This window comes from Malania oleifera, chromosome 12 (assembly GCF_029873635.1).
Source record: "Malania oleifera isolate guangnan ecotype guangnan chromosome 12, ASM2987363v1, whole genome shotgun sequence".
NCBI classification, from domain to species: Eukaryota; Viridiplantae; Streptophyta; class Magnoliopsida; order Santalales; family Ximeniaceae; genus Malania; species Malania oleifera.
In genome coordinates this window covers 22470415-22492288 of record NC_080428.1, presented here as the reverse complement: position 1 = coordinate 22492288, position 21874 = coordinate 22470415, and the positions used below count along the sequence as shown (strand labels likewise).

At 35.6% G+C, this 21874-nt stretch overlaps 1 protein-coding gene across 1 annotated transcript; it reads right to left on the bottom strand.

Moving 5' to 3' along the window:
• Positions 1-295: 295 nt before the first annotated feature.
• On the bottom strand, positions 296-6070 carry LOC131143853 (uncharacterized). The gene is made up of 2 exons (XM_058092218.1): positions 5861-6070; positions 296-592 (listed from the first exon to the last, which is right to left on the bottom strand). Exons 1-2 carry the CDS (start codon positions 6068-6070, stop codon positions 296-298), a joined length of 507 nt encoding a protein of 168 aa, XP_057948201.1.
• Positions 6071-21874: the final 15804 nt, after the last annotated feature.

Sequence of the window (21874 nt, the reverse complement as noted above, 5' to 3'; positions counted from 1 at the left end):
GTTTTTGTTTAAATCTCCGAAATTCTGAAAAACCCCGAATCTGAACCTAGTTCAGTACCTTTTTAATTTCGATTGGACGAACATAAATTTTGAGATTAAAATGCATTCCCTGAGGAGACGATCTAGCCCTTGGGCTTAATATTACACGACAGAACTCCTATACTTGGGATAGCTTTCGAGCTGCTCATTTTTCAAGTGAGTCACCGGCCATGCAGCCAAGTCCTCTCGTGTGCGCTGGGTAGGTCTTTAGGGTAAGGGCTTTATATATTTTTTTCTTTTTCATTTCTTCCCAACCTCACTCCAGCACCCTCTTCTCTTTTTTTTTTTTCTCTCCTCTCTCCCTCTCGGCCTCCCTATTCTCTTCTCCTCTCTTCCCTTTCCCTTCTTTCCCTCTCTTCCTTTCTATCCTTTGCCTCTCTTCTCTCTTCCCTTCTCTCCCTCTCAGTTTACTCTCCCTTACTCTTGCCACAGTCACAGATGTTGCAACAGCTGCAAGCCATAGCATCATTGCTGCTGTCTTCTCTCTGTGCTGCCAAACTGTGAACACCTTAGTCGAACTCCCACTACTTAGTGCTATTCTGAACCTGTGCTCCTACATCAAACCAATTCCCAGTTGCTACTGTGTGTTGCCCAAAGATCCTTGCTACGAAGGCCCCCTCCTGCTCTACTTACTTCAGCTCATGGCTAGTCCCATCACGGCTGCTGTTGCTAACTCCCTCCAATGGCGAACCCTTCCTCTCCTTATCTTTCTTTTTCTTTTTCTTTTTTCTTTGTTTCTCTTGTTCTTTTCTTTTTGTCATTATTTTTAAATAGGTGGATAATTGTTATTTGTTTTGGTAGAATTTTAATTAAAGTTTTAATTTTTAATCTTGTTTGGGTATAATCATTGAGGTTTATTTATTATCTTCCTCTTCTTATTTGTTATTAGCATTAGTTTTAATTTTTTTTCGCTTGAGTTAATTTTTACTTGATTTAAGTTCGGTTTGGTTTCTTGAAAAAAAAAAGAATAAATACAAAAAGAAAAAATATCTTCTGTAGGACTTAAATTAGTTGTCTTCTTTAAAACTAAATTTTATTGGGTTCTATTTAGATTAAGCTCGTTTAATTAAAGTCCAAAATTTGTTATCGTATTTAGTTATTGTTTAGTGGTTAAAGTATTAATTTTGATTCAAGTTCTTGATTGCAAAATTTGGTTTTTCTTGGTTGAGTTTGCATTTAATTGAGTTTTTAATTGCATGCTTAAGTTTGTGCTTAATGTTACCGTTTATAATATTTTTCCCAAGTTCAACACGTGTTTCAATTTTTGCCTGACTATTAAACATAGGATTTCTGATCATTGATAAAATTAGTTCGTGTTAGGGTTTGGAATTTAAATTGCATTTTATTTTAATTCGTTAAAGAAATCTTAACAAACTAGAAAACCTGAATTTGAACTGTGTTCAGTGACCTTTTTGTTTCTTATTTTCTAATTGGAATTATGTAAAATTTGGAATTAAACAGCATTCCCTGAGGAGACGATCTGACCCTTGGGTTAAGTATTACACGACTGAACTCCTATACTTTGGATAGCTTCCGAACTGCTCATTTTTCGAGTGAGTCGAATTTTTGATGTCACTGTCGGGGAATGACAGTTTTAGTTTCAAACTAGTGTTTTTCCCATTATTTTAATTTTTCTCATGAAAAAGAAAATAAAAAAAAAATAAAAAAAATTGAGTTTTGAAGAAAATATGGCTGCATCTACACCACGCACGCTAATGGATTTTTTGCAGCCCACACGAACCACAAAACCATCTTGCATCATATTTCCTAAGAATGCACAAAACTTTAGCATTAAGCCTGGAATGATATTTGTGATACCTAAATTTTATAGGATGGAGTGTGAAAATCTGTATCAACATTTAACTGATTTTGAGCTTGCATGTGTTACATTCATAGATGGGGCTGCTACTACTTAGGCAAATGGATTGCGTTTATTTCCTTTTTCATTGAATGGCAAGGCTAAGGCATGGTTTAATTATCGTAGGCCTAATTCTATCTCTAGTTGGGCTGATATGTAAAACAAATTTCTGCATACATTTTTTCCTTGACAGAGAACTCAATTTTTGTAGGAACAGATTAGTGGATTCATGCAAGGAGTTGATGAGACATTTCATAAAAGTTGGGAGAGATTTAGATATCTGGTTAACATGTGTCCCCACCATGGATTTAAATCATGGCGCCTGATCATCTATTTCTACACTGCATTGACTCGTGAATCGAAACAGTTTGTTCATACTATGTGTTCATGATATTTCTTCGACAAGGAGCCTAATGAGACATTGGATTTTCTGGATAATTTATCTAACTATGCTCAGCAGTGGAACACTAGAATTGACAGAAGACCAATTGCAGCTTAACCATTAAGAGCAATACATTGTGGAGAGTGGTATGAACTGAAAGATGATTTTTATGTTGAGGCACGTATGGCTGAACTGACCAAAAGAGTGGAGGCTATGGAGATGGAAAAGGAGAATATTACAGAGGCAACTTTGGAATCAACCTTCCTAGTCCTATGCACCCCCTTATCAGTCCTCATATCATCAGGCTACCTTTTAGCATCATTATCAGCCACAACAGATCTCTCATAGTTATCCACCTTCGAAAATTCAATCTAATGCAGCACTTGCTTCACCAGAGAAGTCTCTTGAGGATGCCTTTCAGTAGTTCATGCAGATTCAAGTCACAACTAACAATCAGTACACTCAGGCCATAAATGAATTGCGAGACACCATTAATGAGATGAGCACGCAGTTAAATATCTTAGAAAAAGAAGAATTTCAAGTAGAAACTCAGCCTAATCCTCAAGAATACTAGCACCAACAGCAACAAATACATAAAGTTTCTCTTGACACAACGAAGACCGTTATTACTTTGAGAAGTGGAAAAGAAGTTCCCCAACCTGAGATACTCATTGAAAGACCAACAATTGTCTTGAAACCTGAAGTTACAAATGAGATAGATGAGGTCAAAGAAAAATCAGAGGAAGCAAGCCCAGACTTGAAGAAGTTAGTTAATGTGGATATCGAGACCAGTAAGGAGTATCAACCTATGGTATCTTACCCTTAGAGATTGATAGCTGTGGAATCATGATTCCCAACTGGCTTAAATGTCAAGGAGTGCAATGTTGAAGCAAATCCCTACAATGGTAAGGTGATGGGTACACCCGATAAAGAGGGCGAGCAGATTGGTGAGAGTTTAATTTTCAAAGAACCTGGTAAAAATTTTAATGTTGATACTTTTGAAGAACCAAAGGTAACTACTCTAAAAACTCTTCCTTAAAGACTAGTTCTTAAAGAAGTGAATTTCCTGAAAAATATACTTAAATAAAGATCCTTTCTTGTTAAAACAAGGAAGGCAGTCTGCACATGTTTTGTCTGATACCTTAGAACGTATTGATTTATTTGAGGCTAACTTTTGTGCAGGTAATAAGACTGATTCATTGTGATGACTCAAATTTGGAGTCTCGCGGGTTTAATTTATAGATTTGCACCCACTAGAAGAAATTCCTCTAGAGCCTCCGCCAAACAAACTGTGATGTTTTTCTTTCCATTCTTTTCATTTTGTTTTTCCTTACTTTATTTTTAGGTACATTTTTAATTTTTCTTTTCCATTACTTCTCCACCCAGGTACGGTCTACTTCTCCCATGCACATATTTTATATTTTCCCTATGCTCTCACATTGAGGACAATGTTCCACTTTAGTTGGGGGGTGAGAATTTACATGTGACACTGTGCACGTCCACTTGCTGAGTTTTTTATTAATTAATTAAAAAAGAAAGAAAGAAAGAAACAAACAAACAAAGGGCATTGATGATAGATGATTATGCCATGATTAACACTTACTTGCATATAACCTAAGAATTACACACTTGAGTCATTTGTGGGTAGTTTCTCTTTATATGACTTTGTAACTCCATTAAGGTTGATTGGTAGTTCATTCATGTTAATTTGGTTATATAAACTCTTGTATTTACATGGTATCTCATGAGGCTGAATAGACACATTCATGTAGTTCATTGCACTTAGGGTTCCTTGTGAGCACTGATAGAACACCCGTGGTGACTATGACACCTTGTGAGGTATCCTTGAGCTATTTATCATCCTTTTGAGCATTAACATTAAATCATATTTCATGAAACTCAGTTCTCTCTTCTTTTGGATGATTCTTTGTACACTAGTCTCTTTTTTTGACTTATTAGCCTAGAGGTGGCATCTAGTGGGGAGATAGAAACCTAGGTCTTGTAGCCTACTCAAGATGTGAAGGCTGAGCTACCCCTAGAGATAGACTTAGTTCATGGACTACTATTCAAACTTAATTCACATGGGTGGTATGAAGACAATAAAAGAAGTGTAATGATTGTCCTAATTGACAATGGAAAGGTAGAAATTGAAGAATGAGTAGAAGAAAGAATAAGAAAAATAGAAATTCACATGAAATGAAAGGTTAATACCTGCTCCACACAAATACCACAAAAAGTCAGGGACACGAAACATGTTCTCCACATATGATGACTCTTCAACTGCTTAATGCCTTAGATGTATTTACGCTTAGTTTGTGAATAAGTTGATTTAGGGTGGTCTTGGTTCGATATGGCGAGTAGGTGAGAAGATGTTAGGGTGAAGGACCCAACACCTTACAAATAGGCTAGATCCTTCTCAAACTAGTCCACTCCATACATTTATCATTGTTCCTTATAATATATGAGATGTTTGATCGCGACAGTCCTCCTCACATATGACGAGTGAACCCAACCTTTTTGATTGTTTTTGAGGGTATACCAGCTAGGCCGAGTCAAAATGACCATTTTGTAGGTGTCCACTGGTATCCTGGGTGTAATGAGTCATACACATTACACATACCTCGAGATGTCTCCTGTTTATACTCGAATTTATATGACTACATTAACTCTGAATTTTATTACTAGTTGATTCTATGTGAGCATATAGTTCTTAATGGTTATCTAATGATGAAACTTGCATAAATGACTTGCTTCAAAATTGTATGAATTGTGTATGAGCTTGTGTGTAATCTAGTGATACTCATGTATGTGAAATGGTATATTTGTATTGCATGTGCATTCATTTAATATTCATTGGAATTGGTGTTTGTTGGTGTCACCCTGGAAACCTTCACGAGACTACAACTCCTCCACTATGATCAACCTAGGGGTTTAAAGCCTTGTTGCATTTGGTAAATACAACTGTGTTTCCCACGAAATAGGAGATAGATAATATTTGGTAGTTTTCTTTGTTTTTTTTCTTATTTGTTAGGGACTAGCAAAACTTTAGTTGGGGGTGTGATTACGCGTTTAAATTGCGTAATTAGGTTTTTTAATTCATGCATTGAGGCATATATTTTTAATTAAATATCCAATTACTCTAAATAATTTAACATTGTGTCCTATTTATAATATTTGAATTTTATTGAGTAATTTATGAATTTTTGGTTTTTTTTTTATCGTAGGGAAATTATTGGAAGCTTAAAGCGACACAATTTCATATTCTGAGTGTAACTTTCTTGTCCGAGCTTTGATCAAGACAATTCAAAATGTTGTGGAAAGCTAAGGAAATCATATACAACTTTAATGTTTTAATATTTGAGAGATAAAGGCTCTAGGATTGTCAAAATTGGGCATGTTCACTGGGAAACAAAAAGAAGAAAAAAGAAAAAAAAATAAAAAAAAAAAGAAGAAAAAATAAAAATAACAATATGCTTTGATTTGACCCGGCCATGCAGCCGGGTCCTCTCATGTGCGCTGGGTAGGTCTTTAGGGTGAGGGCCTTATATATTTTTTTCTTTTTTCTTTCTTCTGAGCCTCACTCCAGCACCCTCTCCTTTCTTCGTTTTCTCTCCTCTCTCCCTCTCGGCCTCCCTATTCGCTTCTCTTCTATTCCCTTTCCCTTCTCTTCCTCTTTTCCTTCCTCTCATTCTCCTATCTTCTCTCTTCCCTTCACTCCCTCTCAGTTTAGTCGCCCTTACTTCTGCCATAGCCACTGCCACAACCATTGCAACTGCTGCAAGCCATAGCATCACTGCTGCTATCTTCTTTCTGTGATGCCAAACTGTGAACACCCCAGCCAAACTACCACTGCTAAGTGCTGTTCTGAACTTGTACTCCTACATTAAATCGATTCCCAGTTGCTGTTGTGTGCTGCCCCGAGACCTTTGTTACCGAGGCCCCCTCCTGCTTTACCTATTTTAGTTCACAGCCAGTCTCGTCACGGCTGCTGCTGCTAACTCCCTCCAACGGCCAGCCCTTCCTCTTCTTATCTTTCGTTCTCTTTTTCTTTCTTCTTTGTTTCATTAGTTCTTTTTTTTTTTGGCATTACATTTAAAGAGTTGGATAGCTGTCATTGAGGTTTATTTATTATCTTTCTCTTCTTATTTGTTATTAGCATTAGTTTTAATTTTTTTTGCTTGAGTTAATTTTTACTTGATTTAAGTTCGGTTTAGTTTCTTGAAAAAAAAAAGAATAAAATACAAAAAGAAAAAATGTCTTCTTTAGGACTTAAATTAGTTGTCTTCTTTAAAACTAAATTTTATTAGGTTCTATTTAGATTAAGCTCACTTAATTAAAGTACGAAATTTGTTGTCATATTTAGTTATTATTTAGTGGTTAAAGTCTTAATTTGAATCAAGTTCTTGATTGAAAAAATTTGGTTTTTCTTGATTGAGATTTTGTTTGATTGAGTTTTTAATTGCATGCTTAAGTTTGTGCTTAAAGTTATCATTTTTAATCTTTTTCCGAAGTTCAACGTATATTTCAATTCTTGCCTGGCTATTAAACGTAGGATTTCTATTTCTCATTGTTAAAATTAGTTTGTGTTAGGATTTAGAATTTAAATTGCACGTTATTTTAATTCGTTAAAGACATCTCAACAAACTAGAAAACCCAAATCTGAACTCTATTTAGTGCCCTTTTTGTTTCTTATTTTTTGTTTGGAATTACGTAAAATTTAGAATTAAAGTGCATTCTCTGAGGAGACGATCTAACCCTTGTGCTAAGTATTACACGACTAAACTCCTATACTTGGGATAGCTTTCAAGCTGCTCATTTTTCAAGTGAGTCATTGATGTTCCTAAGTCTAAAATTAATCTGAATGATAATGATAAGAACTTAATGCAAATAAATTTTTATGCCATGAACACCTCGTTGCATGCCTTAGATTCTAACATTCTTTGTGAAGATATGACTTGTAATAATGCTAAAGAGATATGAGAGAAACTTGAAAAGAAATTTGGAGCAACCAAGAAAGAAAAGGCAATCACTCCTTGTGACTCAACCTCAAAGGATCTTGATGGAGAAAAACCATGCTTTATAACTTCAACCGACGATAAGGTAAATTCGTCACCTTCTACTTTATCAAATAGTCCTAGTAATGATTCATGTGACAACTCTATTGATGCATCTGATATTGAACCATGTGATAGCTCTAATAGTGAAAGCATGCCTACTTATGAATAATTGCAAGTTGAATATGTTAGAATTCATAAGTCACTCGTTAGAACTAAAAAAATATATACTGCATTGAAAAACAACTATGATGCATCTTTGAATGAGTGTGAGTCAAAAGTTCTTGTTGAAAGGGAAAATGATTTAAAAATCAAACAGTTAGTAAACAGGAATGAAAAGTTGGAAAAAGAATTGAATGTAGTAGGATCTCAAACTTCAAGTGATATTAATAAAGATCTTCTCATTGCAAAACTTGAATGTAAAGCAAAGAACATGACTAAAGAATTTGTGAAATTATAGGATGCTTGCAAAGGTCTAAAGAACTTAAAAATGTAAGATTTGGAAAAGAAGGTTGCACACCAAGCTAAGATCATCTATACATTCACTCAAGGAAAAGGACAACTTTAACAAGTTGTTAGGTTCTTAAAAGATGTCCTTGGATAAGGAAGGTAAAGGATATAATGGAGTTATCAATAGAAAGAGGAAGAATCTGTACATGGGGTACCTCGTGAGAGAATCTAATCATTATGCTAGTACCTACTCCAGTTCTTATACCTATACCTATTGTGCATTATGTAAAAAGAAGGGGCACACTAACTTTGATTGCCCATTAAACGGAAAGGGGTCAAAATGAAGCAAGTGTGGAGAGTCAAAGAAAAGCCTGAATCCATCTCTCCTTGACCTAATCCATCTCTCCTTGACCCTAAAAATTATCTAAGTGTCAAAAGATTAGAATTGGTGCACTTTATAATCTTTAGGTCAAGTATCTAAATCATAGGAGTCATGTTATATTAGAAAAATTCAAAAGGAGAAGAAGTTGACTAGGTTCGGTCAGCTGAATATTTTCACCCTAGACCATTTAGTCGACCGAACATGAAGGATCACCATCCCATTGACCACTCTCAGGCGCTTGAACTTTTTAGTTTAAAATTGGTTTGGGCCACCAAATACGGTTCCGTAGACCAAACGAATCTTCGGGCAACCAAATCCTAGCTCAACCAACCAAATTGAAATAAAGTGATTTCATTTGGGCTAGCGAGGGTTGGAATACAACAAGGCCTTAGAGGTTCGGCCAACTAACCCAGAATTCAGCCAGCAAGTAGACTCAGCCTTTGGGGTAATTATTATGGTTCGGGTGATCAAACGTTGGACTGGGTGACCGAACCACGATCTATATATATATATATATATTCGACCACTTCAGCAAGTTCATTTTTCCATCCTTCTTGAGAGCTCCTTGGTTTTTCTCCCTTCACACTGCCTCTTTCACCTATTCCAAGCCTAGTTTTCCTTAGAAAACCACTTATAGTCATGTCTAGAGATCGAGTACGAGCTGAATCTAGCATTGCTCTCAAGCAATGGTTTATGTCACTAGAAAGGAGGATTAAATACGAGAAGGTCTTCAGGCTCAAGGAGCCTATCCTAGGTAAAGTTCTCGATGTAGAATTCATGAAATCTCATTTTAATAATGTGCTAGACATGTTTCGGTATCAAAGATGGTATGAGTTCATTAGTTTTCAGCCCAGAGGGATGTATCCCATCTTAGTCAGATTGTTTTATGCCATCCTAGGACTAGATAACTAGGGATGCTACTCCAAGTTTTTGAAACTGATCTACGATTTGATGACAGCTATCTCACCGAGACCCTAAATATCCAGAGAGGAGATTTTGACTACCCTGACTTGATCTCAACTTGGATCAATGAGCAGGACTTCACTATGTGTACCTTTGTGAATTTGGTTATGACTAATCATATGGTTGATCTTAGTCACACCCACAGCTATAGGTCACCAACTCTGGATGCTAAAGTTTTGCACCACCTGATCTTTTACAATATCTTGCCGACGTTTGGGTCTAGGGATCATGTATTATACCTAGACTCCTTCGTGATGTGGTGCCTTTTTATGAGGAAGAAGCTTGACTTGCCAAGACCAATCCTGAAGTTGATGTTCTTGAAGACGGTGGGCAAGAGGATCATTCTACAATACGAAGCTACCCTCTCTAGGGTTTTTGTTAGAGAGAAAGTCACCAGGACTTCGTATGTAGTGCTGCAGAAGATAAATAGCACAGATGCCTTCTCCTCCACTACCCTAAAATTGATGGGTTACGAGCTGATTTGCAACATGTGGTTGTCTACCATACTCGAATAAGAACCAGGGCCTTAGGAGGTTCCTCAGGAGCAGCCCCACATGTTATTGAATGCTGAGATTATGGCTGCGATCACTAGTCTTACTGCATCCTTTGATGATTTTAAGATGTCTATATAGAGTGAGATCAAGGAGCAGGCTTCCTCATCCCAAAACAGGCATGCTGAGTTTTACGCTGAGTTTTCAGAGTTCCAGTTAGTCGTGAAGCGAACTTCAACATCCTTGGTGAGCGCTTAAGGTAGATGAATGAGGAGGATGATGGTGAGGAGCAGATGGATGTAAGTGGCAATGAGGAAGGGCTTGATGATGAAGAGGCCTAGAGGGTGCCTAAGGATTTGTAGCTCATATAGTTTGGCTCATCTATTTCATCTTTTATATATACATTTGGGTCTGTAATAACTATTCTACTTTTATTTTTTTTGGCAATACATTCTCACACACCACACTCATATATTCAGGATTACTTTTTGTTGTATGTGGTTGACTTCAGGTTATATATGATCGCTTGCATGCTTTTAAATTTCTATTAGTTTATATATGTTTGCCTATTTGATGCCTCCTACATAGAGAATGCAGTTGATGTGTATTGCCTGCTGGTAGATATGTTATGTTCTCGTATGCTCAAAACTGGATGATATTCTATTTGGTTGAATCCTTTTTATGTAGGTTTATATGGGAAATGTCCTGTTTATAGACAGCATGTTGCTAGATTTTTGTTTGATATTTTCTTAAAATATTCAAAAATTTAGTTAAAATATTGATGGATGTGCATGCAAATTTTGTTTCAAATTTTAAATTTCTTGCACTTAGTTCAATTTAATTTGAAACATCTAAAGCTTGTGCATGTGCTTAAATGTTTTGTAATAGGCAGGTATTCATGGGAAAAGTTGTATTTTAAGACGAAATGCTGCCAAACTTTTTCGAAATTCACTGCACGCATCCTATGTTTTTATAAAAACTGAACATTTTGAACTTAAGTTTTGTTTTTAGAATATCATCTTTTATGCATCATGAACTTTTTCAGAATGATTTGTTCTAGCTTCAATCTTTTTGCTGGATTTAAATTCAATATTTTTATGGCAAATTGTATCCCCAAAACATTTTTTGACTATTTCAAAAGTAGGATTTATTTTAAAGGTAAATTTGCATGAAATGATCTTAAAAGATAATCTTTTGTCATGTTGTGTATTTATAAATTTCTAAAACACTTGTGTCATACGCTCAAATTGTAAGAATAAAGAGAATGCACAATATAAGGGGGAGCCACTTCATTTAGAAATATACGGCTCTGAAATATTAAATGTTATCTCACAAATATCACTGCTATACTATATATCTTGTGGGAATTTGTTTCAGTCACTGTGTGTTGCATGATTATATCATCATTTTCATTGATCAATACTAGACTGTTTGAGTTGTTGGATGTAAGATGTTGTATATTATCTGTTGATCTCAAACAATTCACTTAGGTATAGATTTATTTTGGGAAAAGCTTCATTTTCAAATGGCATGCTGCCAAAATTTTCAAAAATCTTCCCAATCTATATTTTGTATCTAAATGATTGTTACTCATTGTTTGCCTACATGCTATAAATCTTTTGTTTTAACCCTTTTTGTTGTTGCCAAAAGGGATAGAAGGGGGAAAGAATGGGTACATAGGGTATATTAGTTAGTTGAGTTTTCAATTCCCTTTATGCATATTGTCAGTGGGAGCCTTTCTTGGTTGTACCCACTTTTGCATAGAGTATTTGTCATCATCAAAAAGAGGGATATTGTTGACCTAATTGCTCATATCCTGTTTTGATAATGACAAACACACATGATACTAATGTTTTCCTTGAGCTTGCATGCAGGTTCACTCTTCACATGGAATTGAAAAGAACACTATATCATGATGGCATATGTTGACCTCACAACAGATTGGAGAATATTTTGCTTAATTTGTATTTGTACTTTTATATTCTTCTTTTGAGATTGTAATTCAATATGGCCTATAATAACTGTATCATGCATGATAGGACTATATGCTTAGGTTGCCATAGATTGCCCTTAGGTTCCCACACTTAGTGCATAAAGACCCCACTATAGTTTACATGTCATCAGAGGTAAAATAAAAATCAAGTAATGGACCTTAGGCTGAAATCATAAAGGCTTCGGGTGACCAAACTAGGTAAGTAAAATTGCCTCGGTCGACCAAACCATGGACTAGTCAAATAGTTGACTTGTCTTCAAGTGACCGAACTCAAATGACTTGAGTGTCCACTGTGACCGAACTCATGCCTTTACTTTTTCCATCTACTCGGGCACCTGAACCACACGTTCAAATTACCCTCGAATGCCCGAATGTTCAAGTTCGGCATACCAAACTTGAGTCCAGGCGACCGAACCTCAGACAGAATAAAAGATTGCCTCGGTCAGCAAATCGAACCCCCATTCAAGCATTCGAACTTCAAAAGTTACCTTTTCCTATTGTGTCAGTTTGGGCGACTGAACCTATGGCTCGGTCGACCAAAACTCTCGGGTTTTCCAAATTTTAACCATGGTTAATTGGAGTTAAACAGGGTTAATTTCTTAAACTATTTTAAAAAATTTTAATAATTTCCTATGTATCCCCAACGGTTATAATTTTTGCCATCTATATATATATAGGATCATTTGCACAATTAAAGGGTGATTAGCATTATCATTAAGAAAAAAAAATTTTGAAATATTGAGAGCTTATTTTTCACACTACAAAACCCAACACTCACTCTTTGTTATTCTCTTGAGAAATCAAGTTTCTAAAGAGTGTTCTTGAGAGATTCTAGTGCTTAAATGCTCCTGGTTATAGATTAATTTATTGTTTTTTGATTAAGAGTTTTAGCTAGGGTTTTCCCTCCGATTTAACCCATAAATCTTTGTGTGGGAAAACCTTTGTAGCAAGTGAGTCTTTGCATCTTTGTTGCAAGATTCATCAAGCTTGTGGTTTTTGGTTGTGCAAAATATTTTTCACAAGCTTTCTTATTTTTCAAATATCTCTTGAGCTTTTATTTTGAGAAAATTATTTTTGAGATATTTTGAATACTTTAGTTGAAACTCTTTGAAACTTGTGGTGATTGATTTATATTGATAATTGTTTTTAAAAGATTGTTTGGAAATACACTCTGGGGCTTGATTGCACATTAACATCAGATTGAGTGTTTAGCACACGTTATTGGAACTGAGCATATTTACTATCATCTATGCATGCATATTTATCTAGACTATATTGAGGTACATATTTGCTTGATTAGAAGCACTTCATTTGTATGCAGAAACTATATTAATTATTGTATTCCAAGCCTAGGCCTGAGGAGGAAGACTTGCCTTGGTAAGTCCTAGATTGACTTTGACTCGGTTAGGAAAGCTAGGTACACCATCCTGGTAAGGTGTTGTATTCGATGTCGCTCCACCCATGAAGTGAGCACTTAGTGGAATCCTTGTGCTTGTGAACCAAGGCAGGGACGTAGGCTGGATTGGCCAAACCCTGATATCGTATTCGGTGTCAAGTTTACATTTCCTACAATATATTCTATTTTGTTCTTGATTTAATTTCCTTGCTGAATATACTGCATATCTGATTGACATGATATTGCATTTGATTGGAAAATACTAGAATTACGTTGTATGTACTGAAAGGTGATTAATATATCCTATTTGTAATTTCATATATACTTAGGCTGGTACTAGGTTGCATTATACTATTACTAGATTAGTTGAACCTCAGAGGAAATTTTTAAATCTCCAATTCATGCCCCTTTGGAATTGCACCAAGGTCAACAATTGGTATCAGAGCCTTGTTACCTAGACTTAATCGTTAGTCTTCAAAAAGATCATGATGACTCGTGTTGGTGCCCCCCCTTCATGTGAGGGAAGGTTATTTATGAACCCTCCAGTGTTTTACTGTGAAAATTTTTCCGTATGGAAATTTTGAATGACTATATTTGCTAAAGCCTTGAATTGGAGGTTTTGGAAAGTCATTGCCCAAGGAGATAGTATACCAATGAAAGTTATTGATTTTGTTGATGTTCCTAAGACTGAAATTGAACTGAATGATAATGATAAGAACTTAATGCAAATAAATTTTGATACCATGAATACCTTCTTGCATGCCTTAGATTCTAACATTCTTTGTGAAGTTATGGCATGTAATAGTGCTAAAGAGATATGCGATGAACTTGAAAAGAAATATGGAGAAGCTAAGGAAGAAAAAGAGATCACTCCTTGTGACTTAAGCTCAAAGGATCTTGATGGAGAAAAACCGTACTTTATAGCTTTAACCAACAATGAGACAAATTCATTGCCTTCTACTTTATCAAATAATCCTGATAATGATTTGTGTGATAACTCTATTGATGCATCTGATACTGAATCCTGTGATAGTTCTGATAGTCAAAGCATGCCTACTTATGAAGAATTGCGAGTTGAATATTTTAGAATTCATAAGTCACTTGTTAAAACTAAAAAAAAAATATACTGCAAACAAGTTTGAGACATCTTTGAAAGAATGTGAGAAAAAAGTTCTTGTTGAAGGGAAAATGATTTAAAAATCAAACAGTTAGTAAACAAGAATGAAAAGTTGGAAAAAGAATTGAATGTAGTAAGATCTCAAACTTTAAGTGATAATAATAAAGACCTTCTCATTGCAGAACTTGAATGTAAAGCAAACAACATGACTAAAGAATTTGTGAAATTATAGGATGTTTGCAAAGGTCTAAAGAGTTTAAAAATGCAAGATCTAGAAAAAAAAGAAAAAGAAAGTAGAAGACCAAGCTAAGATCATTTATATGTTCACTAAAGGCAATGACAACTTTAACAAGTTGTTAGGTTCACAAAAGATGTCCTTAGATAAGGAAGGTATAGGATATAGTGGAGTTAGAAATAGAAAGAGGAAGAATCTGTACATGCGATACTTTGTGAGAGAGTCTGATCATTATGCTAGTACCTCCTCCAATCCTTATACCCATACCTATTGTGCATTATGTAAAATGAAAGGGCACACTAACTTTGATTGCCCATTTAAACGGAAAAGATTCAAAATGAAGCAAGTGTGGAGAGTCAAAGAAAAACCTGAATCCATCTCTCCTTGATCCTAAAAATGATCTAAGTGTCACAAGATTAGAATTGGTGCACTTAATAATCCTTAGATCAAGTATCTAAATCATAGGAGTCATGTTATATGAGAAAAAGTCAAAAGGAGAAGAAGTTGACTAGGTTCGGTCGGTTGAACATTTTCAACCTAGACCATTTGATCAACTAAACATGAAGGTTGACTAGCCCGTTGATGACTTTTGGGTGCCTGAACTTTTTAGTTAAAAATTCATTTGGGCCACTGAACACGGTTTGGTAAACCGAACGGATCTTCGGGCAACCGAATCCCTATTCAGCCAACTGAATTAAAATAAAGTGATTTCAATCAAGCTATTAAGGGTTGGAATACAAAAGGGCATTAGAGGTTTGGCCAATTGACTTAGAATTCAGCCAGCAAGAAGACTCAGCCTCTAGGGTAATTATTATGGTTCGGGTAACTGAACGTTTGACTGGGCAATCGAACTGCGATCTATATATATATTGCCATGTGAATAGGTTCATCGTTCCATCCTTCTTGAGAGCTCCTCGGTTAATCTCCCTTTGTGCTACCACCTACACTTATTCCAAGCCTAGTTTTCCTTAAAAAACCACTTCTAGCCATGTCTAGGGATCGAATACAAGCTGAATCTAACATTGCTCTCGAGTAATGGTTTATCTCACCGGAAAGGAGGATTAAATACGAGAAGGTCTTCAGGCTCAAGGAGACCATCCTAGGTAAAGTTGTCAATGTAAAATTCATGCAATCCCATTTTAATAATGTGCTAGACATGTATCAGTATCAAGGATGGTATGAGTTCATTAGCTTTCAGCGCAGAGGGATGTATCCCATCCTTGTCATATTGTTGCCAACCTAGGAAAGGATAACTAGGGATGCTACTCCCGGGTTTTTGAGACTGATCTATGATTTGACCATGGCTATCTGGACGAGACCATAGATATCCAGAGAAGAGATTTCGACTGTCCAGAATCGGTCTTGACTTGGATCAATGAGCAAGAATTCACTGTGAGTACCTTTATGAATTTTGTTATGACTAATGCTGTGGTTGATCTCAGTCACACCCCCAACTATATGTCGCAGAATCTGGAAGCTAAAATTGTGCACCAGATGATCTCCTACAATATCTTGCCGAATTCTGGGTCTAGGGATCATGTTTCATAGCTAGACTACTTCATGTTGTGGGGCCTCTTTACGAGGAAGAAGATGGACTTGCTGAGACTGATCTTGAAGTGGATGTTCGTGAAGACGGTGGAAAAAAGGATCATTCTACCATACAGAGGGATCCTATCTAGGGTTTTTTTCAAAGAGAGAGTCGCCAAGACTCCGTATGCAATGCTGAAGAAGATAAAGGGAACATACACCTTCTTCTCCACTACCCTAAAATTGATGGGTTATGAGCTGGCTGACAACATATGGTTGCCTACCATACCCGAGAGAGGACCAGGACCTTAGGAGCTTTCTTAGGAGTAGCCCCACATGCCATCGAATACTGAGACTATGGTTGCCATCATTGGTCTCACTGCATCCTTTGACGATTTTATGATTTCTATCTAGAGCGAGATCAGGGAGCAAACTTACTTCTCCCAGGCCAAGCATGCTGCGTTTTACACTGAGTTCTTAGAGTTCTAGTCGGTCATGAAGGCGAACTTCCACATCCTCGGTGAGCGCTTGAGGGAGATGAATGAAAAGGATGATGGCGAGGAGCAGATGGACATAAGCGGTGATGATGAAGGGCCTGATGATGAGGAGGCCTAGAGGAAGCCTGAGGAACAGCATCTCATACAGTTCAGCTAATATATTTCATCTTTTATATATACATTTGGGTCTGTCATAACTATACTACTTTTATTTTTTTTAGCAATACATTCTCACACACCACACTCATATATTGACGATTACTTTTTGTTGTGTGTGGTTGACTTTAGGTTATATATGATGGCTTGCATGCTTTTAAATTTCTATCAGTTTATATATGTTTGCCTATTCAATGCCTCTTGCATGGCGGATGCAGTTGATGTGTATTGCCTGCAAGTAGACATGTTAGGTTCTTGTATGCTCAAAACTGGATGATATACTATTTTCTTGAATCCTTTTTATGCAGGTTTATGTGGGAAATGTCATGTTTACAGACGGCATGTTGCCAGATTTTTGTTTGACATTTTCCCAAAATATTCAAAACTTTAGCTAAAATATTGATGGGTGTGCATGCAAAATCTGTTTCCAAATTTAAATTTCTTGCACTTAGTTCAATTTAATTTGAAACACTTGAAGCTTGTGCATGTGCTTAAATGTTTTGTAATAGGCAAGTATTCATGGCAAAAGTTGTATTTTAAGACGAAATGCTGCCAAAATTTGTTGAAATTCATAGCAGACATCCTATGCTTTTATAAAAACTAAACATTTTGAACTTAGGTTGTGTTTTCAAAACATCATCTTTTATGCATCATGAATTTTTTCAGAATGATCTATTCTAGCTTACTTTAATCTTTTTTCTGGATTAAATTTAATATTTTGTTGCAAATTGTGTCCCCAAAACACTTGTTGACAATATCAAAAGGGAGATTTATTTTAAAGGTAAATTTGCATGAAATGATCTTAAAAGTTAATCTTTTGTCATGTTGTGTATTTATAAATTTCTAAAACACTTGTGTCATGTGCTCAAGTTGTAAGACTAAAGAGAATGCACGATCTGAGGGGGAGCCACTTCATTTAGAAATATACAGCCCTAAAATATTAAATGTTATCTCACAAATATCACTATTATACTCTATTTCTTGTGGGAATGTGTTTCAGTCATTGTGTGTTGCATGATTATATCATCATTTGCATTGATCAATATTGGATTGTTTGAATTGTTGGATGTAAATTGTTGTATATTATCTGTTGAACTAAAATAGGTCCCTTAGGTACGGATTTATTTTGGGAAATGCTTCACTTTCGTATGGCATGCTACCGAAATTTCCAAAAATATTCTCAATCTATATCTTGTATCTAAATGATTGTTACTCATTGTTTTCCTACATGCTATAAATCTTTTATTTAAACCCTTTTTGCTATTTCCGAAAGGGGTAGAAGAGGCAAAACTGGGTACATTGGGTACATTAGTTAATTGAGCTTTCAATTCCCTTTATGCATATTGTCAGAAGGAGTCTTTCTTGGCTGTACCCACTTTTGCATAAAGTATTTGTCATCATAAAAAAGGGAAATATTGTTAACCTAATCGGTCATATCCCATTTTGATAATGACAAATACACTTGGTACTAATTTTTGCCTTGAGCTTTTATGCATGTTCACTCTACACATGGAATTGAAAAGAACACTATATCATAATGTCGTATGGTGACCACACAGATGATTGAAGAATAAATTTCTTAATTTGTAGTTGTATTTTTATATTCTTATTTCTGGATTGTAATTCAATATGGTCTAAAGTAAGTGTATCATGTATGATAGGACTGTATGCTTAGGTTGCCCTAGATTGTCCTTAGGTTCCTATACTTAGTGCACAAAGACCTCGCTATAGTTCACATGTCATCAGGGTTAAAATTAAAATCAAGTAATGGACCTTGGGCTAAAATCATAAGGGCTTCGGGCGACCAAACCAGACAAGTCAAATTTCCTCAGTCGGTTGAGCCGTGGACTGGTCAAATAGTTGACCTGTCTTTGGGCGACCAAACTCAAATGACTTGAGTGTCCATAGGGGACCGAACTCATGCCCTCACTTTTTCCAACAACTCAGGCGCCTGAACCACACATTCAAATTGCCCCTGGGAGACCAAATGTTCAAGTTCGTTAGACCAAACTTGAGTCCAGGTGACTGAACCTTGGTCAGAATGAAAAATCGCCTCAGTCAATAAACTGAACCCCCATTCCAACACTCAAACTTCAAAAGTTACCTTTTCCTTTTGTGTATGTTTGGCCGATTGAACCTATGGATCGGTCAACTGAAACTCTCAGGTTGGCCAAATTTTTACCACGGCTAATTGGAGTTAAATAGGGTTAATTTTCTTGAACCATTTTAAACAATTTCAATAATTCCCTACGTGTGCCCAATAGTTATAATTTTGGCCATCTCTATATATATGGGTTCATTTGCACAATTAAGGGGTGATTAGCATTATCATTAAGAGAAAAATTCTATGAAATTTTGAGAGCTTATTTTTAACACTACAAAGCTCAAACACTCACTCTTTGCTATTCCCTTGAGAAATCAAGTTTCTAAAGAGTGTTCTTGAGAGATTCTAGTGCTAAAACTCTCTTGGTTATAGATTGATTTATTGTTTTTTGATTGAGAGTTTTAGCTAAGGTTTTCCCTTGATTTAACTAATAAATCTTTGTGTGGGAAAACCCTTGTAGCTAGTGAGTCTTTGCATCTTTGTTGTAAGAGCTTACTTATTCTTTAAATATCTCTTGAGCTTTTATTTTGAGAAAATTATTTCTGAGATATTTTGAATACCCTAGTTGGAACTCTTTGAAACTTGTGGTGATTGATTTAAATTGATACTTTTTTTTTTCAAAGTTTGTTTGGAAATACACTCTAGGCCTTGATTGCACATTAACATCAGATTGAGTGTTTAGCACACATTATTGGCACTAAGCATATTTACTATCATCTGTGCGTGCATATTTATCTAGACTGTATTGAGGTACATACTTGCTTGATTAGAAACACTTCATTTTTATGCAAAAACTACATTGATTATTGTATTCAAGGTGCAAGCCTAAAGATGGAGACTTGCACTGGTAAAAGTCCCGGATTTGCTTTGACCCAACTAGGAAAGGTAGGTGCACCATCATGGTAAGGTGTTGTATTCAGTGTCACCCAACCTGTGAACTGAGCCTTTAGTGGAATCCTTGTGTTTGTGTGCCAAGGCGGGGACGTAGGCAGGATTGGCTGAACCCCGATATCATATTTGGTATCAAGTTTACATTTCCTGCATTATATTCTTCTTTGTGCTTGATTTAATTTCCTTATTGATTATACTGCATATTTGATTGACAGGGTATTGCACTTGATTGGGAAATACTAGAATTGCGTTGTATGTACTGATTGAGTTGCATTATACTGTTGCTAGATTAGTTGAACCTAGGAGGAAATTTTTAAATCTCCAATTCACCCCTCCCATAGGTTTTCCTGTTGATTGATAAATGTCAAAGTTCATTAACTTATTGGTTGGTTGATTGAGTTTTTAATACAACTCTGGAATCTGAATTGTTTTTATTGCTCAGTTGACATAAATCTTGAGAAATTCAATTATGTTATAATTTGAAAAGAAATTATGAATTGTTATAAGCTCATTGAAGTATCTGTTCTTCAACATATATTTCAAGAAATATTATTGTAATGCCGAAATTAATTTTGTGAAAAGCTTTTGAGCTTGAAACTGAATATTAAGGTTGAAACTTAGTTATTTGTCAATATGAAAATAAGTCTTGATCTTATATTTATTTATTGATTTTGAGTTTGAATATTAGAGCAAATTTTAGAATTTAACTAAGATGGTCTTTAATATTGAACTTGGTATAATTTTTGGTTAAAGTTCAAAGGATTCTTGATTCAAAATTAACTAAAGCTACTTATAAAAAGTGTTTGTAAATAAATTTTTAAATCCCAATTCACCCCTTTCTTGGGAGTACACCTTACTTTTCACTTCACATAATAATTTATTTGGTTAACATTCTATAATACTTGTTCTAGGAATGTTTATTGCGCTTACATTGTGTACGTGCCTCTCCTGAAAAAAAATATATATAATTTTCTAATATTATATTTTGGAAAAACTTACAAAAAGTGATAAAAGGCAATGATCGGTTGATTGACTAGGATAGAAGACTAGGATATTGCTTGCTGGCTCAGTTGACAAATTATTTATGTTGATGCAAAAATTATGAAATGCATGCTGCTTAGTTGACTAGGATGTTGCATGCTGCTTAAATGAACAAATTGAGAACTGCATTTCATGTGTTCATTGAAACTTAGACCCCTACAAGAATGGTTACTACCTCAATGTACATGTGAGATAAATCCATTAATGAAATTCAATTGATTATTAGTCATACTATGTAAACTAATAATCAATTAACCATGTTAATTATTTGTTTTATTTACATTTTGTGATGTTTGTATTTCAACCATTCCTGAATTGTTTAATGTGGATTGTTTAGGAAGTTGTATTTATATTGTTGCCATCGTTCATGCTTTGTTCATTGTCTTTATATATTTTGAACGTGTCTCTACTTGTGTTCTCTGGGTGCATAGTGGGGTGTTATGACAATTTGCTAGTGATGGAACACTAGCAACATGTTCACTTCCCCCATCTCGTGTACTTGGAGAGCCATGGGGAGATGCTACCAAAATTTAGGATGACTATGACGAAGGAATTTGAGAGATTGACTATAATGCAAATGCAACATTCCTAAATGGGATAGGATGTGTACTCTTTATATGGAAGGTGGTTGATTTTAGGATTCATGGTGCGTGCGCATAAAAATTATTCTGAGAATGTAATCAAAACCATTTACTTGAACATGTTATAGGGTAGTTAATGAACATGGATAAGATTTGGATGAATGATCGCGGTAGGGTTTTGGACAAATACGTGAAAGGGGTACATGATTTTATAGAGTTCGCGCATCCTCATGTAGACAAAGCCAGTAGAATATGGTGTCCTTGCATGAATTGCCAAAACATAACAGTCAAGCACATTGATTTTATTCGTAGACATATATTACGCTTCGGAATGGAGAAAAGCTACACAACATGGGTGTTCCATGACGAAGATTATGCAGTTCAGAGTGACGATGATGAAGATGAAGATGAGGGGGCAAATATAGTAGGTGGTGAAGCACGTTCAGAAGGGTTGATCAAAATGTTAGGAGACTTGCAAAGGGGGATTGCAGTGGACACAGACGATGTCACTGTGTCGTGTTAGCTTTACCGTGATCCCAAAAGGGAGAGTGAATTGGTACTTTTAAAATTAATCCCATAGGTTAGTATCCTAACAACAGTATATTCACAACCCTATGATCAATCTAGTGCAAGTAAAGTAAATCAATTATAATATGTTCCAAAAATTAAATGACACAATTTAATTAACTACACATGCACCAGAAAGCTGTAAAGAGG

Bases quoted from the DNA above. Each gene is read 5' to 3' on its own strand.
- LOC131143853 (XM_058092218.1), bottom strand. From the start codon at position 6,070: ATGCTATGGCTTGCAGCAGTTGCAATGGTTGTGGCAGTGGCTATGGCA. The intron at 593-5,860 runs GTGAGGCTCAGA...GGTTTGATGTAG, and splicing joins AGAAAGGAGAGGGTGCTGGA to GAGCACAGGTTCAGAATAGC.